Raw genomic sequence first — 26864 nt, forward strand, 5'->3', positions numbered from 1 at the left:
TGCTGGCACTTCAGAGTGGGGAGTGCAAAGGAGAGGGTCAGAAAGATTGGTGGGTGGGGATATAACCCTTTTGGGAGAGAGAGAAAAAAAAACTAAAAAAAAAAAAAAAAAAAAAAAAATCACGTGTTTGGAGATCAAAGGAGATCCGCTTTGTAGAGGAGGAGGAGGAGGGGGGTGAGAAAGAAAGAGGGAGAGAGAGGGAGGGAGGGAGGAAGAGAGAGAGAGAGAGAGAGAGAGAGAGAGAGAGAGGGAGCGTTTGCAGGCAATGTAATTGACAAGGCTTGCAGTGGTGAAATAAACACGCTTCAGCCAAGGCTCAGCTTTTATTGCACAATTGTGACTCTTTTGACGCATCGCCCGTAGCGCGCATAGACCTGATTTCAATTACCTTCACCCGATTAATTAATCCGTGTGAAATTATGTCCCGATCGGCGCAGATCCAGCCGGCAAGATGATGATTTCACCGAGGAGAGGCTCAGATCGTGTACCCGACTCGGTGGTCCTGGTGATCTTGGTGGTCGCCGCTTCTCTTGGTACCGTTTTCGCCAAGGATACTGCCTTTGTGGAAGTGGTTCTGTTCGAGTCCAGTCCCAATGGAGATTATACTACTTACACGACTGGTTTGCAAGGACGGTTCTCCAAAGCAGGAGCCACTATCAGCGCGGAGGGGGAGATCGTTCAAGTACGTGTAAAGTGTCTTTTTCTTACGGGGGAATGACAAGAAGCAGCCCCGAGCGACACTACCGGGACCCGGGGTGTAATTTTACCAAGCTGCCCTTCTTAAAACTTTTTTTCCACAGAGGCTGGGGGGTTGACAAGAGTTGTATACGGTGTGTGTATGTGTGTGTGTATGTGTGTATGTATGTGTGTGTGTGTAGGCTGTGTGAGGATGGTACTAAGCTTGCAAGCATATGCGGTCACAAGATGGCTCCTATCTTGTGGAATTCATTCACAGGGAAAACATGCTCTTGCAGGTTATTTTGTTGATGTCTGGAGATCACTTGAGCGCTCTTTTACAGTTAATTGTCCTCAACTAGAAATGCACGCTTTTCGGAACCGTTTTCCTAAAAAAAAAAAAAAAAAAAAAAAAAAAAAAAGTTACAAATCCGCCACCGCTTCCCTCAAAAAAAAAAAGTTTGTAAACTTTGACCGATTTGTGCTCAGTTGTGATAGTTTATCGGTTTGTGTTTCGGTCAAACGTTCGCTTTCATTTCGGAAAAAGTACGCTTTAATAGTGGATTAGGTTTGTTTTTATTGATCAGCGTGTTAAACTGACCCACACGTCCCGCCGCTTGCAGCCTGTTAGTTACTATGTAGCCGTCATCAACACTGCCTTTGAAGTTGCATGTTTTTTGGCTGAGGCTTTCATGTAACCGTTTTACGGCTTTTGGATTAAACATCGAGTACAAAAAGAATTACGCTGAAGAAACTAGTTATCATAAGAGGACTCCTCCATGTTCCATCTTTTATTTCCCTGAAACATGACAAGTGCATTTGGCTGGACTTGGTTATGGTTGGATCGGCTATCCAACTTTTGATTTAGTGGAAGTCACTAAAATATGAAGCTTTTCTTTAGGGCCAAGTGTTTGTTTGAAGATTTATAACGCTTGCTTAATCTACTTGGCCACTGTTTTGTGAGGCACTGAAGAGTTTGAGGTACAGTGTAGTCATGTGCCAAAGCCAAATGTTTTATTTACTGACCTCTAACATGTCCTGTGTGAAAGAAGGAGGATGATGGAGGGGAGCTCTTTATGATCGATTGGTAGTCACTTGAATGTGAAGCAATAATCCACTCTTTGAAGTGGTATCTGTTTATTTGGCCATATCTTTCAAATCCAAACTGTTTCTAACACATGTCAAGTTTATTTGGATTGAGGTTGTGATTGATAATTGGGCCAACAAGTCTTGTACGCTAGTCACTTCACTATGAAGGATTTCTTCAATGTCGAGATGGTACTGGATCATCAAAAGATGAAGTGTCGTTGCAAGAACAAAGCCTCACAAGCAGAGAAGATGATGGTTCGGGTTTTTGTATCTTTTGTATACAAGCCAATAGCTGTTCAAGTGTGGCCTCGACACTGAAGAAACAGTTGAACTCCATGAGATCATTGGTCTGTGGTGGTGGTGGTGGTGATGGTGGTGGTGGGAGGGTGGGGATACAGGTTTCAATGCAGCCTATGGAGAGAGTTGAGGGCTGTTTTTAAATGCTGCAAATTTGGTTTCAATCAAGTTCACTCAGTCAGCGTGTAGCGGAAGGATGCGTCGTAGAATTTCAGCAGCTACTATCACGAGCCGTCGTATTCGGTGAGTCAAGACTGTGACTCATTAGCACATTTGTGTGTCTGTTAACATGCACTCATACTGAATGTACCCAGCTAGCTGCATCCTCTTCTCCACCCCCTTTGCTACTCTGTAAGAACGATGCCCCCGGATGGATATCAAGTCACACAGCAGCATCTTTTCAGTGCATGTATGCATTTTTTTGTTTTTTCCTCAAAATGCAGACTGTTGCATTCAAAGAAAGATGATATGTGGGGATCAAAGGAGGGGATACTCAGCACAAAAAAAACGGTCCCTGTTTACACACAGTGATGGCCATTTGGCGCCACTCAGTAACCACACAGAAATGTCGGACCTCAGCTTTACATCGAAAACCGCATCTATTTAGGTTTGCTTTCTTTGCTAACATAGCTTCTGACCACTTAGAGGCAGCTTATATTTTGTCAGGCTATAATGAGGGGCAGTTTATCCAGCACGGCACACTGTCTTGAATTTCTTACAGCACATATTCTACCAAAGATTTATGAAAGTCGAAACTTGACAACCAATGACAGCCATACAACCTGAAGAGTACAATTTTAAACTGGTATCACATTCCCCACATGCAAATTCTATACTTGTGAAATAACATTGCAGTAACGTGTTGAGAAATTGCTGCGGTGTTGTAACGGATATAGTGTTACACTGGAATTGGGTTGAACACAAATATTTAGGTTCTTGTGCGTTCAGTTGTCCGCAGTGACCTCTGCAACCATTGCACTTGTCTACTTTTTTGCATTCAAGGTTTTGAGCCGTCTCATGTTCTGTGAATAGGGTGTTTGATTTTGGTCTGTCTGAGGTTTACAGGGCCTTCATGTCCTCTCTTCTGCTGTTTGAACAGGGCCCTGAGGGGTTTGCGTTACCTTGTGTGTACAGTAGTGGCCAGACCTCAGCAGGTATGGGTTCAAATACGGGGGAAGTGTGGGGGGGGGGGGGGGGGGTGTGGGGTGGTGGGTGGTGGGTGGGGGAGCGCGCGGGGAAGTTTGGCAGCGTTCCTGAGCAAAGACCCAACCACGATCACCGCTCATACACTCCCAGCTCGCCTTTGCTAATTCCCTAAAGCTAACACCCGCTCAGCCCTGTTTGAAGAGTGCGAAATGTGGCACACGCTGCCAGGGCCAAAAATAATAAATTAAGTTAATTTGCTTCTCGCTCTGCTCTAAGAGGGGAAGGATGACGACGCAGATCTGGCGACAGTGCCAAACCCCAGGCCTCCCACGCCAGTTCCCTGATTGCTCCAGTTTGACTCAGTAATAGTAAAGTAATCAATGTCTCCTTAAACCGTTCTGTCAAGAAATTAGACTGTGTGTGTCAACAGGCATTTCCCCTATGAGTGGACTTAAAGGGTGTATTTACAACAGTGCCTGTTAACTCTGCTTCTTGGCAACCAGAGTACTGCAGGTTGTCCGTTCTGCCAGGTAGTTAATTGTATTCACCTCTTATCCCAGATTTAGATACTTCCTGATTAGACAGCTAGAATGAAAAAAAAACTGTCTGGTAAAATGAAAACCCAGCAGTGCTTTGGGCCAGAAGAGATTAAGTGAAAAAACCGTGATGTAAGCGCTTGCACTGGACTTCATATTTTACATAGTTTAGAAGTTCTGATAGTCTTGCTGCACCTTTCCACATATCAGCAGCAGCAGCTTGGACTTGGGTTAAGTTCGTTAAGCAGTGCAATGATGGCACCATCATATCATCCCCCTGATTAAGTCACCAAGACAGACACCTTGATTGGTGTGGGTTGACGAAACCAGCTGATGCTTAACAGACTGACAGCGCTCTTCTTCCAGATGTACTTGATAATTGAATTCCTAGACTGGCCTCGCTCCACGGGATGCTCAGTCAGACTGCTCATCACCGTGTTTGTCACATTTATATCACTGTTGACAGCGCACGCACGGCTCTCCTGATTAGAACGTGTTCGACGTGAAGGGAGAGAGACGCCATCTGCCGCTCGTCATTCTCCATTGTCTCCATCTGACGCCAAATCGTCTTTCCTGTAGCGAGATGAGGCGAGATGCACCGCACGAGCACACATCTGCCTCTGATTTCCAGCGGGCCCTGCTGTCAGCATGTGAGTGAGGAGCTGAGGCAGGGACGTGGCAGGGGCACCGAGAGGACCAGATGGAACTCATAGTGTTGTCGGCCAGAACCAGAGGGAATAATGTGGCTTTCGCCTGCTTCCTCTCGGAGGGGACACAGAGCATCCTCTGAATCCAGCGTCAGGAAGAAGAGGCTATAGTTTCCCAACACCCACGAGCTGTTTCACCTTTGAACTTCATCCCCATGCGCATGAAGTGCCAGTAACTATAGCTGGGAGACTTCATGATGTGGTTCTTTGAAAGTGGCAGTTTTTTTTTTTTTTTTTTTTTTCTTCCTGACTGCATGCGCAGGGGGGAAAGTGGTGGTTTTGAGCTAAGACAACGATGAGCTTAAATACTGGAGCTCCTACCTTGGAGCTGGCAGGAGTTGTGTCGCGCTGCATTTAGACTATAATGAGAGCTTTAGTGGTTTAAGGCATCCAGCGCGCTTTCTCACCACAGGCTGGAAACCCCAAGAGGCCATAATGGGCCGGTCCCAGACGGGAGGTGCCAGGGACCGGGCCACTCCCAGCGCCAAAGCAACAGTAGCAGTACACAAACGCTGGTTTAAAAGGTTAAAAGTGCTGCTCCCTACTTTTTTCCATTTATTGGCTTGGCGGTCACAGCTGTATTTTAAGTGCTATCGTCTCTTAACCGCCACCCTGTTTCACTTTCATGTCCCGGCCAAAGTAATTTGAGGCTGCTTTTCTCCCCTTTTCGGAATAGAACAGACTAAACTGTTTTTCTCTTTCTCTTGCTTAACACCCCCCACCCCCTCCCACCCCGACACTATCATACACTCTCACCCCCCACCGCCTGTCTGCTCTTTTGTGATGCAGCCAAAATTTGTCATGCATCCTATATTGCATGTGAATGACTTCAAGTGATGGTTACAACTGTTTCTTTACTAGCGTGCACTGATGAATTGTCACTTAACACTTCAGTTGTTTTGGGGTTCCCCGGTGGTCGGTTTTATGATCAGCATCGTCTCCGGATCTTTGCTGCATGATGTCGTTCCCAATTTCTCTCTCTCTCTCTCTCTCCTTGTTTCCAGTCATCTTTCTACTGTCAACTCTCTGATAAAGGCATAAAAGGCTCTGAAAATGCTTTCTAAAAACATCAGATAAATGTAATTATTCATTCGATTAATTGTCTATAAAATGTGATATTGACATTTCAAAAAAAAACGAAGGATTTGAATTTGCAGTGATGTAAAACGAGAGAAAAGCAAGAACCAGATAATATTTGGTATTTGCACTTGATGCTTAAAACAACCGATCTTTTATGACGATTCACTAATTGATCATCGAAAAGTGTTTCAGCGCTAGTTGTTTACTATCTTGCTGGTAAGTATGTGACATTCTGTAAAAATGTAAATGTAAGTTAAGATCATATTTTCAGCCGTTCACTGAAAGCACTGATCGCCTGTCAACATTCAGTCAGGTGTATGTCAATCTTCCCGTTGGATCTCTTACCACTTGTCCAAACTTCTTTTAATTGGCCAACACTACCTCCCTACCCAGCAGCCCCTGTTCTACTCTCCTGCCCCTGGCTCTTTTACTCTGTCTTCTCCTGTCTGTCTTTCTCTCTCTCTCTCTCTCTCTCTGATCCTCTCATTCCCACTCACTGCACAGCTCCACCTGGAACAAGTGCATGTTAGTACTGGTGGCCCCAGTAGCTATGTTAGTTTCCACTGGGCTGAGTGGCTGAGCAGATCTTTTGATGTTCCACTCCAAGAGAGATTAGCAGTCAGCGCTGGTGCTCGCTGCAGCTTTCTCTCCAGCTTCCAGGCCTCTCCCAGGGGGGGGGAACCCTATTCCCTCTTGTCGCTCTACTCCTGAACTGGTATTGATTATTTGTCTGAGCTCATTTGTATGAACGTCTTGCGTTTGTCCTCTGCTTTACACTCCGATCATGAGGAAATGTTAATTCAGCTTCGCCCTGAGGCTGTGATTATTTTTTCTATGGTGTGTGCCGGGGTATATCAAATGCACCGCAACATAGTGTCACACTTTGACAGGTGAAAAAAAGTGATTTTTCACACAGCTTGTCTTCACTCAGGTTATTTTTGAGTCACATTTATTAAGAGTCAAAGATAAAGAAGAGTCCAGAGTGGGTTTTTTTTTTTTTGCTTTCTGAATAGCCCTTGGTGTGTCTGTCTGCATTTGATGCAAGAGCGCTGAAAGGCCAGTCCATCCCCTCAGCCCACATTTTTATCCACTGACACAGAGGGTCTGCAAAACAAAGGCTAAGGGGTCGAGGGTTATGAAATGACAATGCTCACAGTGGCTCATCCAGGCAAAGGCATGCTTTGTTGTCGGCCAGGAATGTGCTGACTAACCGTGGAAGGCCACAACGCCAGCCTCCTCTTTTGTTGTACTTTTTTTGCCAATAGACTAGGAAGGTAGCTGTGCAGGGAGTCCATTTCACTCCGAGCAGTACGCTCCATCTGCCTCCTTCTCCTCCTCCTCCTACCTTACAATGTACTTGTGCCTTCGCTCCTCTCGTTTGTTTTCCAGAAAGGAGAGGTCTTATCGCAGATCTATCCCACTCACCCAAGTTCAAGAACACAGGGTTCAAAGTTCTTCCTTTTGTGTACATCATTACATAATTATCAGCCTCTTATGTCTAAAAACATATCGCAGTTGCTGTTAATGTAAGAGAGATCCTACCCTCCCCTGTCATTTTGATTCATACTGATATGCGTTAGGCCTAGTTTGAGATTCTGTAGTTATTGTTCAAGGAAGCCATTACTGGTTTTGCGCACTTGATCACCGTCTAATTCATCATATTAATGTGTGAGGGTTCTCCTGACAGGCCCTCTGTCAGAAACCCTGCCATTTTTCTTCCCCCCCCCCCCCCCCTTTTTGTTTCCTTTAATGGATTCCTACACAACCGTGGCAAAGGTCATTTACAGGGGTGCCAGATGGGGACAAATCAGTTTCAGGTGGAAGCTCCGACCCCATTATGTTCATCTCTGTCCCCTTACTCCCCCCCCCCCCCCCCCCCCCAACACACCTCATGGTTTCTAGAGCCTACTTGGTGCATGTGTGTGTGTGTGCAGGTAGTTCCAGTAATGAGGAAGATCCAGGTTGTAACACAATGGGGCCAGAGGTATGATGGATAGGGCTTGCTTGGTCAGATGAGAACAAGCTAGGTTATCCGTGCATTCTTTTTTTTTTTGTGCCGTCTGGTAGAGTGCTGCATGTCTCTTGGCTCCACAGTGAAGATATATCACTGCATCTTCTCAGCTCCTCCTCTTCCTGTTGCTAAAAAAGCGCCCTAGATTTTTTTTGAAATGAAAAATTAGGTTTCTTTTTATGTCGTTCCTCTGTATCATGGGTATACTGAAGATATCGGGGACACAGGGTTCTCTCTATTTTCTGTTCGCTGTCACGGTCGCTAAAAGATTATTCTGTTCAGAAATAAATATTCTCTTCGATATTTATTTTTGAAGCAAAGCTCATTTGGTGCACTGCAGTTGCAAGCGATGATAAGATCGATCACTGTTTCCGTAGTTGTAAGAGTTAAACCTTCACCGTTGCATTTTGATTCGAACTCCTCAAATCTAAAATGGTCAGGTGTAGCTTTTCCTTTTATGAATCTACAAATATAGTAACTAATATACCATGCCAATAAAAGCTCTGTAGTACAGCCTCGGGCTTTGATAAAGCCTCCACAATTCCTCCTGTCCTTCCTCTGGACCCCCGTTGGCAGCTAAGGCCACACTGCTTCCCTCTCTAGCCCCTGGACCCTGAACAGGGAGGGGCCTACAGGGCTGGGTGAATAGCTGCCGGGAGTCGTGCTGCGGGTGTAAACCACATGAATGTGCCGCCTGAGCAGATAGGATCAGGCGAGGCGGGGAGGCCTGGGAGGGCCGCGACGCTCGGCGCAGCTCCACGCGCTAACATCAAAGGCAGTGCCGAAGGGGGGTGGTGGAGGGGAGGAGGGAAGCAGAGAGAGAGAGAGAGAGAGACAGAGCGAGGGTTGGGCCAAACTCTTCAAAGGCCTCTCTGAGTAATGCCGGCCCTGATATGCAGCACTGCAAAAGTGAATGATGTAATTGCAGGCCTTCAAGCTAAATCCTCTCCCATACAAATAAAGGTGGAGGTGTTCCCTTGCACAAGCACGGTGAAAAAAAAAAAAAAAAAAAACTTTGGAGTGTTTTGTTGAAACCGAAGTGTTCAGAATGCCTCACAGGTGAAGGTGTTAGGTCACCTCCTGACGCTCCTCTAACGTAAGGATCCTGGTGAAAAAAAAAAAGTTTTATTTACGTTTTTGATGGAGGACTTGGAACGGGAAACAGTTTTTTATCTGATTTCAGCAGATAGGTTAATCCATTGGGCGTTTCTAAAGTACACAACAGGTGGAACAGAGTTGACTCTGTTCTTTGTAAAGTTTATACAGGGCCTGTGAGTGTGTGTGTGTGTGTGTGCATGTACTTTTCCTTGTAATGTGTGTTACACTAAGCATGACCACAGATCCCTTCAAAAATGCCCACATGATCATCAGGCTGATAACTCCTTGACAGCTCCCATGACAGTTGAGAGGCACACACTGCAGGAAAAGTATCTGGCTTGTTGAGAGCGCACGGCAATAATTCACCGTTGTTGATTCGGTTTGCCAAAGGTTATTTGCATGCCTCTGATCGAAGTTATCTTCTCCCCCGCCCTTGTTTTGTGATTGTATATCGCTTTGATGTTCAATTGGCAGTAAACAGCTGCACTTTTATTTATTCGGAGTTCACGCGGAGGTCGGCCTTTTAACTCATCCTGCATTCTGGGTCGAACTCGAAAGTCAGGACTGCAGCACAAAGCCTTTGTTGCCGGGTTGTAAAGAAGAGAGCTCCTTGTTTCCGACACGTAGACTGTAGCGTTCATGACTATCACAGGACCGTCCAGCTAATCTGCTGTACTTGAATGGATTGAGACAAAACACGGCTCATAACGTGATTTTAACCTCGCTTTGAGTACGGCTGCAGCTGACAGATATTTTTTTTTATTATCATTTAATCTGTTGACTCTGTTTTTGATTCATTGTTGCAGTGTGTAAAATGTCAGAAAATGCAGAGATGTGGCCCAGAGTAACATCTTCCTTGTTTTGTCTAACCGAGCCAAAGATATTCAGTTTACATTGACGTGCAACAGCAAAAAGTTTGTCATATTTGCTTGATAAATGAGTTAATGATTATACAATTATTAAAATAGTTGTTTATGAACTTTGCCACCCAGCCGGATGATTAAGTATCTAATGATGAATCGAGGTTAATCATTGAAGCGTGACTTGTCTTGACTGCGAGCAAGATTCTCCTGTTGGCAATTACATTGACTTGTTTTAATTCCTATATAATTTAAGTAATTGGTTGAATTCATCCAGTAAAGCCAGTTTAACTCCCAGTCCCATTTTTTAATTTTAACACAATGTGCTGCGAGCGTGTCGACTGTTTAAAGATGCTTCATCGCACTCTGCTAAAGCTCTGAAACCTGTTCCTGATGCGGAGCGTAGTCAGCAGTTTCAAATAATTGTATCCATACTGATATTGTGTATCGGTTGAAAGAAGCGGGCACGTCCGTTTTCATGTTGGTAAATGATCGCGTTGCCTCTATTTCAGTCGTTTTGTCGGCGTCGTAGCTGAACTGTAGTTGAACTTCATGCTGTGGATGAAGAGAGGCTGTCTAAATCTACACAGTTACTATATGAAACACTGTGGGATACTGTACAAAATACCGTAGGAAACCACTGAAGGAAAGCTGTGATGGAGGCTACTTAATTCAGAGCTACTCAGCTGTCAAACATAACTAAATTTAAATTTGCTTTACAAATGTTAATGTCGAGCTTCTTTATTCTAATTGTTCACCTTGCAGCTGTATGACATAGTAAAATGTTACTCTGTGTCTGCACTTATTACATATAAACGACTGATCGGGATTGGAGGCAAAACACTTGTTTTTCAGGGAATCCGGAGACAGATATTTTAATTTGCACAGTATGTTATTTACAATAGATCATAAAGAGTGTATATATATATATATACATGAATATACTCCTCGATTCTGTTCTGAATTGGGGGAATAAGTGAGAGAAAGTTGAGGATGGAATACAAATGTCAAGACAAGATCTTTACAGACAGCGGTCAGCAGTTAGGCTGATCGAAATGACATTTTCCATCATGCAAATTGTATCTGTGCTCTTCCCTCCACCACCCCTACCTTCCAAACCCCCCCCCCCCCCCCCCCCCCCCCTCCTGGCTCAGTGTGAACCTGAGTGTATATGAAAAGGTCAGGACAATTACTCCTGGCCAGCTGTGTCCGTTTATGTCCCCTTGCAATCCATCTGTTCACCCCTCATTGCCTCAGTATGTCGTTGTCAAGAAAAAATGTCAAGGTTGTGTTTTTTTTTTTTTTTTAGGTCTGATTATTTTACTCAAATGTAAATTAGAGGGCGGGCATATGAGAGAAAATGGGGCTCTAATGTTAGTAGCAATCAAATCATTGTTTCTTTGCGTAGTAAGATGGAGCACATCATTATTCGTGTCACTGCACTTTCTCAATCACACCTCTCCCCCGTTTATCTACATTCCTCTGTCTGTCATATGTCACTGTATAAGCAGCATTTTTCATTTTTAGCAATTTTTCAGGCACTGAAGAGATCTTGGCTATTCTTTGCTTGGCAGCATACGGGCAGTTTGTCCAAACACACTTGGCTCGCTAATGATAACTTGTCCTTGGACCTGTCAAGGAATCTAGTTTTCTCAGAATGCTGTTTTGAGAGAAAGGAGCGATCGAGTAGGAGAAGATGGGAATGACAGAAAAAGACGGGCCAATACAGCCCTTTGCTATTCCGTCTGCATCCCACAGGCATGTGACAAAGTCAAATTGTCACCCCCGGGGGTGACATGAATCCCGCAGGCATTTTGAAATAAACACGTCCCAGGGAATGTGGCTCTGAGATTTGGATAGTGGCCTCACCAGGCGTTTGGAAGCATGGTTCTCTCTCATATAATAGTTGCAGGAGGATCTGCAATTTGTATGTTGTAGATTTATTTACGCAATAGAAAAGTTCAAATATATTCTTGAGCAAAGTGTCATTAAAGGAATAGTTCAGCATTTTTTGGAAATACTCTTATTTGCTATCTTGTTGAAGGTCGGATGAGAAGATTGATGCTCTCATGGTGTCATGTCTGTTCCATGTGAATCTTCAGCTGACAGTTGGTTAGTTTAGCTTAGCATAAAGACTGGACATGGCTAATCTGGCTCTTCCCACTGTAAAAGCACAAATTGCCATTTTTACACTTGTATGGATTAAGCAAATGAAATACAAGTTAGTTATTTAGCTTTTGAGGTGTTGGTAGGAAGATTTTGTTTCTGTTGGACAGAGCCATGCTAGCTGTTTTTCTACTCTTTATGCTAAGCAAAGCTAACTAGCTGCTAGCTGTAGCTTCACATTTAACAAACAGACATAAGAGTGGTATCCATCTTCTCCATCTTCTTTGTTATGGTGTTATGGTGCAGGAAAGGTGTTTTATGTTTGCAGCCTGACCAGGATATGTTGTTTTTGGAATTAATAGAATCAAGTGTTAGCAAAAACATCTGCAGTAACTATGGCTGAGCAGATTTAGCACACAGAAACTTCATCCACGGACATTGCAGAAAAAGACATGCAGTGCTTTGTAGTGCGAGGTTATGCTGTCGTGTCACACCACATCTCTCCTGTAAAGGTACAGCTGTCTGCGAATGTTGATTGCAGCGTTAATATATTCAGCCTTTTCTCAAATACGATAAAGCTGCAAATTCTCAGTGAGAAAACTGGATTTTATTGAAACTCAGAAGAGATGTGAAAAATTAAAAAAAAAAAAAAAAAGTCTGAGTCCGTACTCAGACCCCATCTGAGGAAACTTAAAATGTTATACTTCCTAACAGATGAGTCAGTCCATTAGCTTTAATGGCTTCCAGTAAAAAATCTGCAGCAGATCTGCTCCGAAGTGCTTTTATGTGAAAAGCAATCACAGCAATGGCTTCACACTCCACTAAGGTTTTCTATAGGGCTGCTACCAAACGCTAACAAGAGACTAGTGCCACTTTTACTGTAACTAAGCTGAAACCAAGCTTGCAACCATTTCTAAATTTTCGTGATTTGATTTTACACCAAACCCGTTCTGGTGCCTAACCTTAAACCATTTCCCATTGGCAACCACATGTAGCATATTTGGGTCAGCTTTTCTGCAGCATTGCCTCAAGCTAAGCTTATGGACAGAGGATTTGGTAAGCTACTGATGCATACATTCGTCATAATTATTGTTTTGCAAAAGCTGGAGTTAGAATCGCCCAGGCAACGGGAAAGCTTCAGAATTCAAATTAGAGTGTGGGATTGAGCTTTAAAGTTGTGGAGAAGGGCTGTTTTCTGTTTTCAGTCATTGCATCCTAAAAAACTCCATCATTATGCCCTCTAACCCTTGTTGGTTGGTCTTGGTTGTTCATGTATTAAAAGCTTGGAGTTGGCATGGCATTATTTGGGAGAAAGGTGAGGGAAAACCCCCCTCACTCTGCAGTATACGCTGCAGTTCTCTGTACTGGCATGAAAACAACCAAAGCATTTTTAGTACATCTCGATGCATTTTCATTTATAATTACATCATAATTAAGCACCAAAAAAAGTGCACATTCCTTTCTCTCATCATTCCTTGCCTCCTTTTCATAAGTTCTTTCTGTTTTCTGCTCTCTTTCTCTCTCTCTCTCTCTCTCTCTGTCTTCTCCCACTCTGTTAAGCATGGGAGGGGAAGGGGGGGGGGGGGGGGGGGGGGGGGGGGGGGGGACGGAGTATAAATGTGAGACCACACATGCTGTGTCAATGTTTGCTGGAATAATTAGAGACAATGTGGGCCAATAACGGGAGGAGTGCAGTAACCTGAACTCACTTTGTTCTGCCCCGGCAGCAACACAAAAGCCATTCACAGATGTACAGATCCGCGGGCTCAGAGAAGAAGAAGCAACTGCACTTTTTTTTAGTCGGCGCGGTGCACGGCTCCGAGAGGATCTGCAGGAAACTGGATTGGTTTCTATGGAACCTGAACAGTCCGCTCTCACTTCACTCGCTTTTGTGTGAGCTCAAAGTGATGCTGATGTCACTCTGAAGGCCTTTTAAGCACTGCCTGAACATCCCTGCCACCACCCTTAAAAACACCCCCTTTCCCCCCTTCCCACCCTCCCCCTTAGTCAACCCAACACATGGCCCTGGCTTAGTGGGCCCTCTTTAACTAGAGGATATCCGGCCGCTCGGTATGCAAAGAGCCTGTGGATTCCTGACGCGAGTGCTAGAGCTGGACTCAGAGGTGACTTTCAGCGTAGCCAGACAACTGTTGGATTAGCAGGACACTTTGCGTTGACTCAGAGCCAATAGGAGGAAGCCTGGCCAGAAGCAGGGCGTACTTGGTCAAATGCGGGCTAATGGATTCTTTTGAGCTATATATATTAGATTACATTTTAAGCATTCCACTGCTGCTCTTATCCAGCATGACTTACAGTGAGCACAGCACATTTGTTTTTTTTTTTTTTTTTGGAAAAGAGAGCAGTTTTCCCTAAAAAAGATATCATGTAGAAAGAAAATGCAGGGAAGAAAAAATAAGATCTAACAGAGCACCAGAAGGGATTTTATTCTTCAACATAAGACTGAGACTGTTATCTAAAGCATAGGAGACAGAAATAAGATTATACGCCTTTTTTTTTATTTTTTTTAGATACAATGCACCGCTAAGTGTCGCCTAAGCTGTCGGTGTTTCCCTGGTTGTGGCAGAGTTGACCCGCTGCTGTGCCGCTCACACCCCTGGGTGGACCAACTGGCTTGTCCCCTCCGGTGTCCATCTTGAAAGGGGACACTGCTATGGGATGCATACATCCCCCCTGGAGGTCGCTGGTGTCATTGTGGCACCTGTCCCCTCCACTCTCAGACCGTGTCAACAGCTCAGATTTATTTACATTCACTCTTGTTTTCCAGAGAAGTGAACTGGAAAACGGCAGAGAGAGAGAGAGAGAGAGAGAGGATCGGTTTGTGTCTTCTGGAACGTCTGCTTGTCAGTTTGTTGTCAGTTGATGGAGTCGCTAGTAGAGCGAGTCTGCTGGATTAATTCGATAAATATGACTATTTTCTTGTGTAACAATGTTACTGCAATGCACTACCTTTTTATTGGAACAGTATTTCTTAAACCGGCAGCTGCCAAAAAGTCTTGCTTTCAGTTTCACTCTAGCTCCTGCAGGGTAAATACTGCAGTAGTGCTCGCTAAAGACGGCAACAACGTCCAGTTCTGTATATGTTTTGACAGTGCTATGTATTTATGCTAGCGTCTCGTGTCATATTTATGGGATATATAGGAACTTTGATTGCAGTTGCTTTTTTGTTGTTTTGACAAAACCGCATGTATTCCAAATCTCACAATGAGCCGGCTGGGTAGAAATACATAGACTTAATGCAGTTTTAGGGGATTTCCCTTCAGGAATGACTGCTCCTTTAACTTCTTTGGCCATTTATAGTTCTTATTGTTCAGTTTTGTTTGACAGAGCCTCCTCTTCTCTCTCTTTTTAGCCCGGGGATACACAACAGCTTTTTTTTTTTTTTTTTCTTCTTCTACTCAGTGTTCTCCTATAATCATTTTCAGATTCTCTCTCCGCCTCCCTCTCATTCCTCTCTCTCTCTTCTCTCTCTCTCTCTCTCTCTCATCCCGTCCTCTTTTGTCTCCTCGCCTTTTCTCTTCTCATTCCCTCCTTCTCTCCCTCTTGTCTTTCTCCTTCTCGTTCCTTTCCACCGGGCTGATGTTGGGTTCTGTTCTGTTCTCCTGGTGGCAATGTGTTCCTCATCACAGCTTGTGTTTCCTCTTATCTACAATTCTTTTATCAGCAGCCGCCACACATGCCCGAGAGAGGAGGGTGGTGGTGGTGGTGGTGGTGTGGAGGGGAGGGGAGGGGAGGGGAGGGGAGGGGAGGGGGGGGGGCAGCTGATGCTATCAGCAGGTGGAGATTTCACCACTGAGTTCAGGGGTCCAGTGTGGCCAGAGGACGGCCAGACCAGAAGGGTCTGACACGGGAGTGAGCAATGTGAACACGTGCCTTTTTTTTTTTTTCTCTCCTTATTCTTAATACAAAAGTAACATAAATGGTGTTTCTGCACTACATATCTCACCAGTCAAACACTGATGGCAGAAACATGTCTCTTTCTTAAGATTTGTCGTTGATGAGGTTGAATTTCTTTATAGCCGCTGCTCTTTTCTTCAACTTTTCAGTTACACCGGTAGTGCTTTTCAACTTCAAGTTACGTTTAACGCCGCCTAAACAAAGCAAAATGTTATGTTGAACGTTGTGTGTGAAATGTTGTGTTGCAAAGTTTTTTGGTACCATGTGTGTCCTGTTTGAATAAATCCTTGAGAGCTTAGGAACTGAAGGTTAAAATCTGTGTTTAATCGTGCAAAATGAGTTCCATCGTGTGTTGATGGCAACACTTTGTTTTTCTACATATGTCATTGCTGTGTAGGATTTCGGTTTTGCGAACGTATCGGTCTTCACCCAGACACACCCAACCAATGAGAGAGCAAAGATTTCTTAAAGAAAAACATTTTTCCACAGCTGGGAGGAAAGATATTGTTGAAAAATGAAAACCCGTGCATGTTTTTTCACATTGAAAGCATTCCAGTTGTTCATCTGGTTATCCCACAGAAACAGCTGTTACTGCTGCAGGACATGTAAGAAGCATCACCTCATGTGCATCCATCAACAACATACCTGACACCAGGTGTTTTTTACGAAAATTTAAAGGCTTTCATGGATTTTTGGTCAAAAAAATGTTGAAAATGATGTCGCTAATTACCAGTCGATTCCATTGTGTGGTCGCTGTGCACCAAGGATGTGCGTTGCATGTGAGTTCCTTGCACCGCAAAGCGGATAAATCCTGGACGTGGAAGGAATGGAGAGCATGGATGGTGGGTTGAGAACGGCGGGGAAACCAAAGCACGGGCTCACAAAAGCCTAAAATGATATCGCTGGTGGATATCTGGATGCTTGGGATGCCTTGGATGGCTGCTGTACACTTTTGGCTTTGTCTTTGGGGGGATGAATAGAGGCCTCTGTGGTAGTGATGACAGGCTTCTCCGGGCCAGGCCCTGGCTGGCTGGCAGACTAGGTGCTGGAGGTCGGGACACTTCAGCTCTCTCATAGGGGCAGGAGCCCAACAGGGGGATGCTGGTTGTCCTGGTTCTCCCTACAAAAGACACTCTGTTCTCTGCCTATGACCAGCGCTTGTTATTGTGACATGCCAGGTACACTCACTCACACACACACACACGGGTTTAGCTGAAAGCCAAGGGCCCGCAGCGCCAACCCGAGCCTGTATCCTCCCACCTGTGTTTTCAATGTTTTGACGTGGTTCTAGGTTTAGATGGATATAATCATTCTGTTCAGATGTTGGCTTCTCTGTGAATTTGAACTTTGAGCATTGCTCAATATTGATGACAGAGATTATGATTTTTACTCAACAGCTTCAGACCTGCCATACATAGCCGCTAACAACACTATATTAGCCAATCATGTCGCTGTTTGTCAGTGTCACTTGTTGTTTCAGGGAGATATCCATCACATGCAGGAAAAAAATGTTGCAAATATCTAATGATTGTGCTTTTTGCACATGTCATACATGAAAATGGTCAGTGCAATTCATCACAAAGTACCGCAATGGCAGTTTTATTTCAAAAACCACATCCTGACTAAAGCCTTTGTAGATGCATGTTAGGAAGATTTACTACAACAGTCTTTAACACTGCAACTTTGTGAAGATTTGTTTAGGCATTAATTCTGCATAGATTTTTAAAAACTGACGAGTAGAGGGATGATAATTTGTGACAAGACAGCATTGATTCCTGTCTATAGGCCACTATGTTGGTTTTGGAGATCAGACATAGCATGCAGATGTTGCCTTCAAGTGTCAAAAAGCTCTCTCACCGCTCACCTACTACAGTACAGGAGGGCATTACAGAGGAGAAGTAGCCGCCGTGGCTGTCACAACAGGTTTCATCATTCTTCGCGCTGCACTAATACAGCACCGCACAGCTGGCCAAGACAAACGTGAGGTAAACGCACTGCTCACTGGACTGTGTGACTCACGCTTTAACATGCTAACAGCACGCCCTGGGGACTCTAATGGCTGAGGCTAGTGTGGTCTTTTCATGTTATTTTGAATAATTCACGAAATACGGAGAAGCTGTAGACGGAGAAGACGGGGGGGGGGGGCTTCCACACGCGATGCACGATCAGCGGTAACTCTCTCTGAGACCCTTCACATGCCCTCCGAGTTTATCCCGATCGACCCTCTGAAGATTCACAGGGCCTCTTTGATGCTTATGCTGTCCTCCCCAGCTGGGAGGCCAGGGGATGCAAGCAGCCCCTTTGGTCTTCAATTTCAAGTCACACATTCTTTCCTTAAGGACCCAGAGGTCCTGACCCTTAGTTGCAATGGAATTTCATATGCAAAAAATAGGCCAGACTTGCCAGCTATTTGAATATGCACTCGTCCTCTTTTAGCATTCATCATCTTCCGATCCTCAGAATTGAGGTATTCGTCTTCAAGGTGTCATGGTGAGGTGCTTTGGTTGAAGCAGCGACAGACAGACCTTCCTTCCCTGACCCCTTCGTCCCTCTCTGTTCTTTTTTTTAATATTTTCATCACGGTGATTAAGAGTTTGAAAAGGGTCTGTATTGCCTATCAAAAGAGACAAAGTCTAGCTTTGACAATCGCCTCACTGTTCAACACAAACATGGAGGTGGAACCTCAAAGTAACTGCTCTAGCAGACTGGATTTTAAAAATAAATCACATAATCACACTGCGGTATAAATCAGCTCAAAGCCATGATTTTTTTTTTTTTCTTTTTTTTTTTTTTGAATGGGAGTCTCTCTCAGGAGATGGTGAATCTGCTACATTGAACGGTTAATATTTATCACCGTACAATTTGCCAAATCTGCAAATTCCTTCTCACCCAACGTTTTTGGCTTCCAGACATTACAGTTACATTACAGTAACTTTGCACAGTTTTGCCAGCTTGTTTTTCATCTCTAGAGGCAGTATTTGCCATTGCTGTCCCTTTTCAGAAAAAAAGGGCTTCCAACCTGCAATCCTCTTAGATGTGGAGCCAAATGCCCCAGAGGTTACAGCCAGCTAAGTGGTTCCTTGTTTCTAATAAAAAACAAATCAAATAACATGGATCCCTAGGGGTTTATAACACTAGAGTCATGAACTCTTGGGCAGATAAATCTCTTCCAAATATCCCCATACAAAGGCATGGATGTGGGAGGAACTTGTTGGCTTTGATTGTATAATTTATAAGCCACAACGTTGCCGAGGAGTGTAGAGGAGGGGAGGAGGGGAGGGGGGGGGGGGGGGGGGGGAAGCTCTGACCACTCAGCGATGGAACAGCCCTCTCGACTGTGAAACGACCTGATCTTTTAGAAGTTGGCCATTACCTTTTTTTCAAAGCGGGCCCGGTAACGCTGACGGCAGGAAGTGCTTGTGTGTGTGTGTGTGTGTGTGTGTGTAAAGCAGGTTTGATGTTTAACTCTTCAGGGGCGGGTTATCCCCAGGGTCTGCTTATTCCCTCAAACCCCACAACTTCTCCTTCCCCTCTTCTCCTTCTCTCTCTCTCCGGCCCAGTCAGCTCCTACCTCTGGCAGCGCGACCAGTGAGAACGGGAGGAACAATACCGCGTTTGTGCACCGCTCTGCACTCGGCCTGCTGCTAAACAAATGTTCGGAGGAATTCTGGTGGCTGGCCTTGCCCCTGGGCCCGGGCTGATCCCACAGTGACTTCATAAACACTCACTGGGGCGATCAAAAGAACAAATCAGCCTTTTATAGGGAGCTATATGGTAATGGAATTATTTCCACACCAATTAAAATTTACTTTTCTCTCCCCTTGCCCTCATGTAGACTATTTATTTTGCTCCTACAGCAAGAAAGGGAATTTTTCTGTTGCCCAAGGCGCAAACATTCATTTTTGTAGAGGCTTTGCACAGGGTGGAGTGACGAAGGCATGACAGTCTAGTTTATGCCACTTTCTCTCCTTGTAATTGCCGCTGATGTTGTGGTAATATTTACAGGGTGGTTTACACGCCCCCCCTGCCCTAAATAACTTGTTTTCATGGTGTTTGGGGGGTATGTTATTTTACATGTTTTCCTTTTTTTTTTTTTTTTTTTAAAAAAAAAGTTCAATTTTCTCAGAGGCGGCTTTGCAAAATCTCATGAAATCCTTCAAATCAAAAGCACTTAAGCAGAGAATCTGAAGTGTTTCCCCCCACCCACAGTGGAATGTATGAAATCCACAGCCCATGTCCTCAGGCGGTGTGGTGTGGGTTGACGGAGTAGGAGATGAGGGGGATTGAATGGCCGGGTGACATGGATCCACACCCAGACCTTCAGCCCATGTGGCCCTGAGGTGACTGGTAAAAGGATACAGGCATGCAAGATAACATTTACTTCTTTTTTTTTTTTTCAGGAAAAGAAAGAGTTCACAGTTAAAGGGTCAGTTCACCCAAATTACAAAAAAAAAAACCCACATATTCTTTAATGTTATTTAGCCATGCAGACAGTTGAGGTTTTAAAGCACGTGTCTTGAGTTTAAACCCAAATTATTTCAAATATATGGTAAAATAAATAAATAAATAACTGCTTACAGTACTGTTCAGTACTCTTGTTAATAAAACGGAGTAAGAAGGAAAGATATTTGATAAGAGATTGGCTAAACTAGATGTTCCTCTCTGACCCGCCTCACCTGCTCACACCTGCCACTGCGAGTCTGCAAGTCCTTCCTCCAAACCATTTTTCCCTCCCCACCTCAGCCAGGCCTCAACTTGGCCCAGCACCTTTGCTGCCTTTTATCTCCACCCACTGATGGAGCCAGCCATTGAAGCAACCTCAACGCCACCCCCCCACCCCTCCCAAACCTTTCTCTCTGTCTCTTTACCGCTCGCCTGCACAATAGCCTCGCTCGGCAGAGTTCCAAGAACAGTGTTTGTCCGATCACCGCCGCAGCAGCCCCACCCCCCTTTTATTGGTGTGTGTGTGTGTGTGTGTGTGTGTGTGTGGAGGGACAGTGAGTGAGTGTGTGTGAGTGTGTGTGTGTGGGTTTGTGAGCACACTGTTTTTCAAGCAGCCAGAAGGAGGTGTGGCTGGATCGTTATGGCAACCTAAATTGCAAAAAAAAAAAAAAAAACTTTCTGAGTATTTCTTCTTTAGAGTTGTAATGAAGGTGAAGTTATGTTGAGCATCCAAGATTTTGGAAGTAACAGTCTGCATAGGCAGTGTTAGATGACTTGCAGTTGGAGCACTTCCAAGGCTTTGATGGGGAAATAAAGTTTCCTGGTTGAATGATCAACACAAAAGATGAGCTGTATTAGAAAACATGCAGTTCTTTGATTTAAAAAAAAAAAAAATCCAAAAAAGTACAAGCCTTGCTTAATAGGAAGAGGAAAAAAAAAGTCAACTATGACCCCTAATGTACACTAAACATCTGATCACTGAGCTTAAAATTCTGTTGTGTATGTGGCTAACGGTGATCAGAAGTTAAAGATTACGCTTTGTAGAAACACTCTGCAATTTCAATCGGTTTACTGTAGGATTACGGGTCAGTTTTGTTGGTGTAGTGTTTTGTTCCCAATTGCAATGATGAGATGTTCTGAATTCTTTGTTCTTTGTACCTGTGACTGACTTCCTCTCCATAGTGATGGTGACTAAGACTCATGGGCTGTGAAGTATTTAGAACCATGTGCAAGATTTGTATTTCTGTTGTGAACCATTGAAGATTTCATGAAAAGAAAACTTTGAATTTACAGTGAGGGGGAAAAACTACTTTCACGACCAGCGTCTCCACCGATTTTGCAATTCTATTGATGATTCAGGGAACATTTTTTTGATGTGTTTCAAAGCATACTCCATCCTGTGCTTGCTCTCTCTATCATTTACCCCCCCTCATCATCCTCCAAACACACACACACACTTGTACACACACCTCTTCTCAAGTCCTAAGCCTCTATGTCCTGAGCCCAGCTGCTCTGCCAGGGTAGGGTTGTTCCTTTTCCCTTTTGTCCATGCCACTGACCTCCAAGCGCACTGGGAGCACACCTCTGCGGGGCCTGGCCCGTAGCCGGACGCTTGATGTGGACATTGTTGGAGCAGCGGGTCCCCCTCACCCGGGCAACCAGGCCCCTTTTGAGCCCTTACCCCTCACTGTTTGCCCAGCCACTCTTTCCTCCTCGGTCCACTCTTCTTCTTCTTCTTTTTCCCCCTTGCCGTGGGACTGGAGGAAAGCTTGAGAGACAGCATGTTGTTTTGTGCTCACTGCTTGGTTGTGCTGCTGGTGGCCGGCTTCCTATGGCGCACCAAAGCTCCCATTCACTTTCTCTCCCTCTCTTTCTTTCTTTGACCTCCTCCGAGGAATGAACCCCTGTTTGATCACATTAGGGGAGAAAGAGAGAGATCAGTGGTGCTTTTGACATTCCCACTAGCTTTTGACAGTGTATGTGCTGCTGATCAGTTTGCCCGGCACCAGCAAGTGGCCTCTTTTGAATTTCTCCTTTTTTTCTTTTATGTTTTTTTAGGCCAACCATTGTGAAGCCTTTGATTAGAATGTGTGGGTAGAGCTTAGCAGGACTGCTGCATCATTTCTTATTTCACACTTTTCTCTTGATTCTGCCCCCCCCCCCCCCCCCTTTTTTTTTTTTTTTTTTTTTCTTTTTTCAAAAGAGCTTGTTTTGACCGAAATCAACTTCTGCTATCATATCTATAGAAAAACATGTGCTATCAAGTGAAAGGGAGCCACAGCATGTGGATGCACCACTTTGACAGCCTCTTTGTGGCTAATCAAAGCTGAAACAGTCTGATACTTTGGTCATTCGGAAAGCAGAGATGGTATGTACTGCACAGTCGGTGAGAACTGTAGAGCTTTTTTTTTTTATTCAAAAGCCTGATCACAGCGTGGGTGTTTATGCTGAGCGTTTTCTCACTTTGATATCGTGCTCTTCTTATCGCTACTCAGAATCGTTCTGATAGAGCTGCCCCCCCTCCCGCGTTTGATCTGCAAGGTTTGAGCATATTTGACAAAGCTCACGTGATTTTTGGGTATGACCACTTTACATTCATTGGAGGCCGTGCTTACAAAGACGCAGAATTTGCAAAAGGCTTAAAGAAGGCCTCTTGAATCTTGTTTTATTTATGCCAAAAATGCCTGGCCACAATTAACCAACCACAACCACTCTGAATGTCAATTTAGGTCATTTTCTACCCTCACAAAAGCCCCGGACTTGGAGCCCATGAAGCAGAAAAAAGCTGATGTAATGGGTTTAAGAAAATCTCCAAGGGGAGTCAAACCTCACCCACACACACCCCCAACTACCCCCCCCCCCCCCCCCCTCCCTCCCCTCCTCCTCCTCTGTCCAAAATCCCACCCCTTATCCACCCTCCAAACTCTGAAGCGGTCATCACCTTCAGTCCCCACCCAAATATGGTCACTTTGATCCCTAATTACAGCAGATTGGAAACTTTCACAGGAAGAGTTTGAGCTTTTGGACAGCAAGCAGTTTGTGATGGCGACCCCCAACCCCCCCCACCCCCCCCCCCCCCACCTCCAAAAAAAAGAGAGAAAAGGTTTATGATTCACTGATTTAGTGTTTGGGATGGGGGAAGGGGCGCAAGAGATGAAGGCAAAGGGACGAGGGAGAAAAAGAAAGGGGGTGGAGGGTGGAGGGGGGGGGGGGGGTAAAGAAAAGAAATCCCAGCCTTGGCACACACACACACAGACTCTCTGTGCAGCGCAAAGCACAAAAGAAACCTGTAACGCCTCCAGATTCCTTCTAGTCGAGTATCAAAGACATGCTTTGCTTTAGAACAAGAGACTAGTGGGTAAGATAGGACTGAGTGAGCCAGTGAACCCAGCACTGGCTCGGTTGGGTGCTGCGAGTTAATCTCTCAGATAGGATTTTTCCCCCCCTTCTTCTTCTCTACCTCCTCCTTCTCTCTTTTTTTTTTTTTTTCCCTCTTTGGGGATATCGGTATTACGGTGTAGCTCTGAAAAGAGGGACTTGTATAACCTGATCACTAGCCAGAATAAGCGCAGGGAGAGGCTCCGAAAACACATGCAGAGATGGCTACTGCTTTCATGTTCAGAGGTGGGATAAACCTGCCCACTGGTCCATCCTGGTGCCTTTTAGCCTAGCTTGTGTCTCAGACCTCCCAGAATTTTAAAGAATATTTTAATAAGTGCCTTAAATGGAAACTTTTAGATGAACAGTGTTTTCATCGATTGAAGTATCTCACATTATGTCGATGATGTTTACATTTTTTTTGAAGGCTTGCATTGACTATTGTCCAAAGTTTAATTGACTTTGCGGTCAAAATAGAAAGGTTTGCTTGATGCTTATTCTGCAATTATTTTACATTGTCTCTTCATTAAAACAGCAAATAATGATCTTAAGTATTCATTAATGTATCTAATGTATCTCTGGTCAATTAACCATTTAGTTGTTTAATCGCAGAGTCAAATCTTCAGAGATCTTGTATTGTCCAACTACCTGTCCGAACTCAAAGATGTTCAATGAACAATGATAAATAACCGAATATTCCTCACATTTGAGAAGCTGGAACAGATTTTATTGCTTTATGAAGGACTCAAACGATTGATTGTTTATCAGAATCGCTCTTGATTCATTTTCTATTGATCCAATAATTGACTAATTGTTTCAGAACTAGTGTTTATCTGTAGTAGAGCCTGATGATATTGGAGTTTTGATTTGGCTGATACTGACATTGATGTTTGAGAGTTTTTTTTTTTTTTTTTTAAATCTGATAACAGTATATCAACTGATATTCAATTTTTAACATGAACACATAACAAAAATTTTGATAAGGATCCATTATATTTCATTATTGAAGAATTGTAACCAGCATATGTATGGGAGATGTCTGTGAGCGGGAGCTGTTTTTGGTTAAAAAATACATTTGTCAGTGCGCTTTAATAGACAAACTATTTCATTCTTTTTGTAATTACCTCAAACATAGTTCAGGCATTTCTAATTACTTATTGGCCATCATATATATCAGTACAAATATCGACTGAAAGTACTGGCTATGCAGATTTATCAGTTGGGCTCTAAAAACTTGCAAGCATGTATGTATTTGCATTGTGTCAGTGTGAAAAGCTTGTATATTATCCTTAAAGCTACAACAATTAGAAGACTGGAGACTATTGGCGGTTTGGAGAACATCCAAATAGCTTCCGGTGCTCCTGTTCTTGCCATTCAAGGTCTTCCCTGAAGGAATATAAGTAGGAAGTTGCATGATGGCTCCCCTCACTCCATCCTGTCCCCCTAGTCCACCCCAATCCATGTTTCTTGCATTATTCCTGGAAATGGCCCTGGCTTTGTTTATTCACATTCTCATTTCCTCTGGAATATCATTAGCTCCTTGGAGGGCCTTGAGCTCCTCCATCAAGCTTTCCTCCTGTTTCCCCCCCCCCCCTCCAGGTTGTCATGAAAGGTGATCGTACAGCCATTCAGACACAAGAGAGCAAGTGAAAGAAAAAGAGGGGTGGCAGGAAAAAAAAAAAAAAAAAAAAAAAGACACAAGCGAGCCAAGAAAAGACCTGGGAATGTGTCAGGGGCTGATTCTACGTGTGCCAGTTTTCACAAGAGAAAATCAATCTCGCAAACCCCCCCCCCTCACCCTTATTACTCCATGTTTTCTTTAAAGGTCGGTACATTTGAAACTAACTCATGAGGTTAATTGCTGGTGACACTAAACGCATTCCACATGTGGTTTAATGGAGCCCCCGAGTGCAGCGTGACCCTAGCCATCCGACCCGGAAGTGATGTAGGTGAGCACTTCCTCTGGTGTAGTTGGAGCCCCAGTAAGTGTTTCCTAAAGAAAACAAGTCAGAGGCGTCTGAAACCTGAAACCAGTGCTAATGCTGGCTGCCTCTCCACCTTGCCCTCCCTCCCTCCCTCCTTCCCTCCCTAAACACTGTGGCCAGGGGGAAAGCAGAGGTAAAGAGGAAGGTGGGGGGGGGGGGGAGTAGCTCTTACCATATGAAACTCACCGTCTGTGCACACATTCGTTTTAAGTGTGTGAACATGTGCATGTACTGTAAGTCCTGTTCACATTCCTCTCACTCTCACTGGCAGGGAGCTACAATCCTCAGCAAACACACTGTGTGCAGCGTTGGCCAGTGCTCTGGTTAGCTGAGCCTTGTGTAACCAAGCCCTGACAGACGTCGGCATGCATGGCCAAAATGGCTTGTTTGTGTAGTTGTTGTGTGGAAGGTCATTCACTACATTAAGTGTGTGTGTGTGTGTGTGTGTGTGTGTGGACAAAATGAACCTGACCTTTGCAGAAAGCCCTGTCTGTCTCTTCTCTGAGGAGCGGCTGGATTACAACACTCATCTCCTGCTGTAACACACAATACTCACACACATGAATTTATTTTTATATATATATATATATATATATATATATATATATATGTGTGTGTGTGTGTGTGAGAGTCCACAGTCGCTTTCATATTGCAGCTTTGATATGCCTGGGTTACTGTGCATATTTAGCATGTGGCTTTGGTCATCTAGTGTTTGCCATTCCCTTAATCTATTACTCAAAGCATCAAGGTTTAGGTGGTGCAGCTTTTGATAATGGGCCAGCTGCTTGCCTCGGACGTGTTTGATCTCCGCAGGCCACCTCTGCCACCGCTCCCCTCATACCGCAAATCCAAATACTGAAAATTTCAAATGAAGACCGACCACACTGAAATCAGTTTTTTTTTTGTTGTGGGTGAAAAGTCACCGTGATGAGAGAGGAAAAAAAAAAAAAGCTGGAAATGATGGACTTAGTGGAATCATGATGATGTGTTCATAACACCTGTTGTTTGTGTTAATGATACTTTTTTCAAATTGTGATTTAAAAACAAACAAAAAGAAAAAGGTTTTACATGTGTAGACTCACTGTGGTGTAATACAAACCACCGGAACACTTCAAATCATTGCATTCAACATCAACATTGTTATTGCAATGATTCTGAGGATTGCTCAATAATATTTTTTTTTTATGTTTAAGCAAAAATGCAAAAAAAAAAAGTGCTGCTTTACTTTGTCTTATGTTATAGTGAACTGAATATCTTGGGGCTGTGGTGAGTTGGTCAGATGTAACAAAACATGTGAAGAAGTCACCTAGCGCAATTTTCTGACTAAACTATTAATCAGATGAAATCAGATGTTTTTATGTTTTCTTGATGAGAAAGTGTAAATCAGTGAATGAAGCTGCTGAAGTGTCTTGTCTGAATGAAACAGTTTGAGTGTTCATGCTTCATTTATAAAAAACAGACTGAATTAGAGAGGAGAGTCTAAGGGAAAACGCAACTTGGGAACATACTGTATCCTCCTCTTCTTCTTCTCACCATTG

General features: G+C 44.1%; 1 protein-coding gene across 2 annotated transcripts in view; it reads left to right on the forward strand.

Annotated features, from left to right (window-relative positions):
- Nucleotides 1-223: 223 nt before the first annotated feature.
- Nucleotides 224-26864, forward strand: part of znrf3 (zinc and ring finger 3) — a 71488-nt gene continuing 44847 nt past the window's right edge. For both annotated transcript variants that reach the window (XM_044330615.1, XM_044330625.1), the window contains exon 1: nucleotides 224-682. In XM_044330615.1, coding sequence (XP_044186550.1) covers nucleotides 452-682 — 231 coding nt within the window. In that variant the 5' untranslated portion in view covers nucleotides 224-451. The remainder of the gene's footprint in view (nucleotides 683-26864) is intronic.

The sequence above is a fragment of the Thunnus albacares genome, chromosome 2 (assembly GCF_914725855.1).
Source record: "Thunnus albacares chromosome 2, fThuAlb1.1, whole genome shotgun sequence".
In the NCBI taxonomy this organism is placed as follows: Eukaryota; Metazoa; Chordata; class Actinopteri; order Scombriformes; family Scombridae; genus Thunnus; species Thunnus albacares.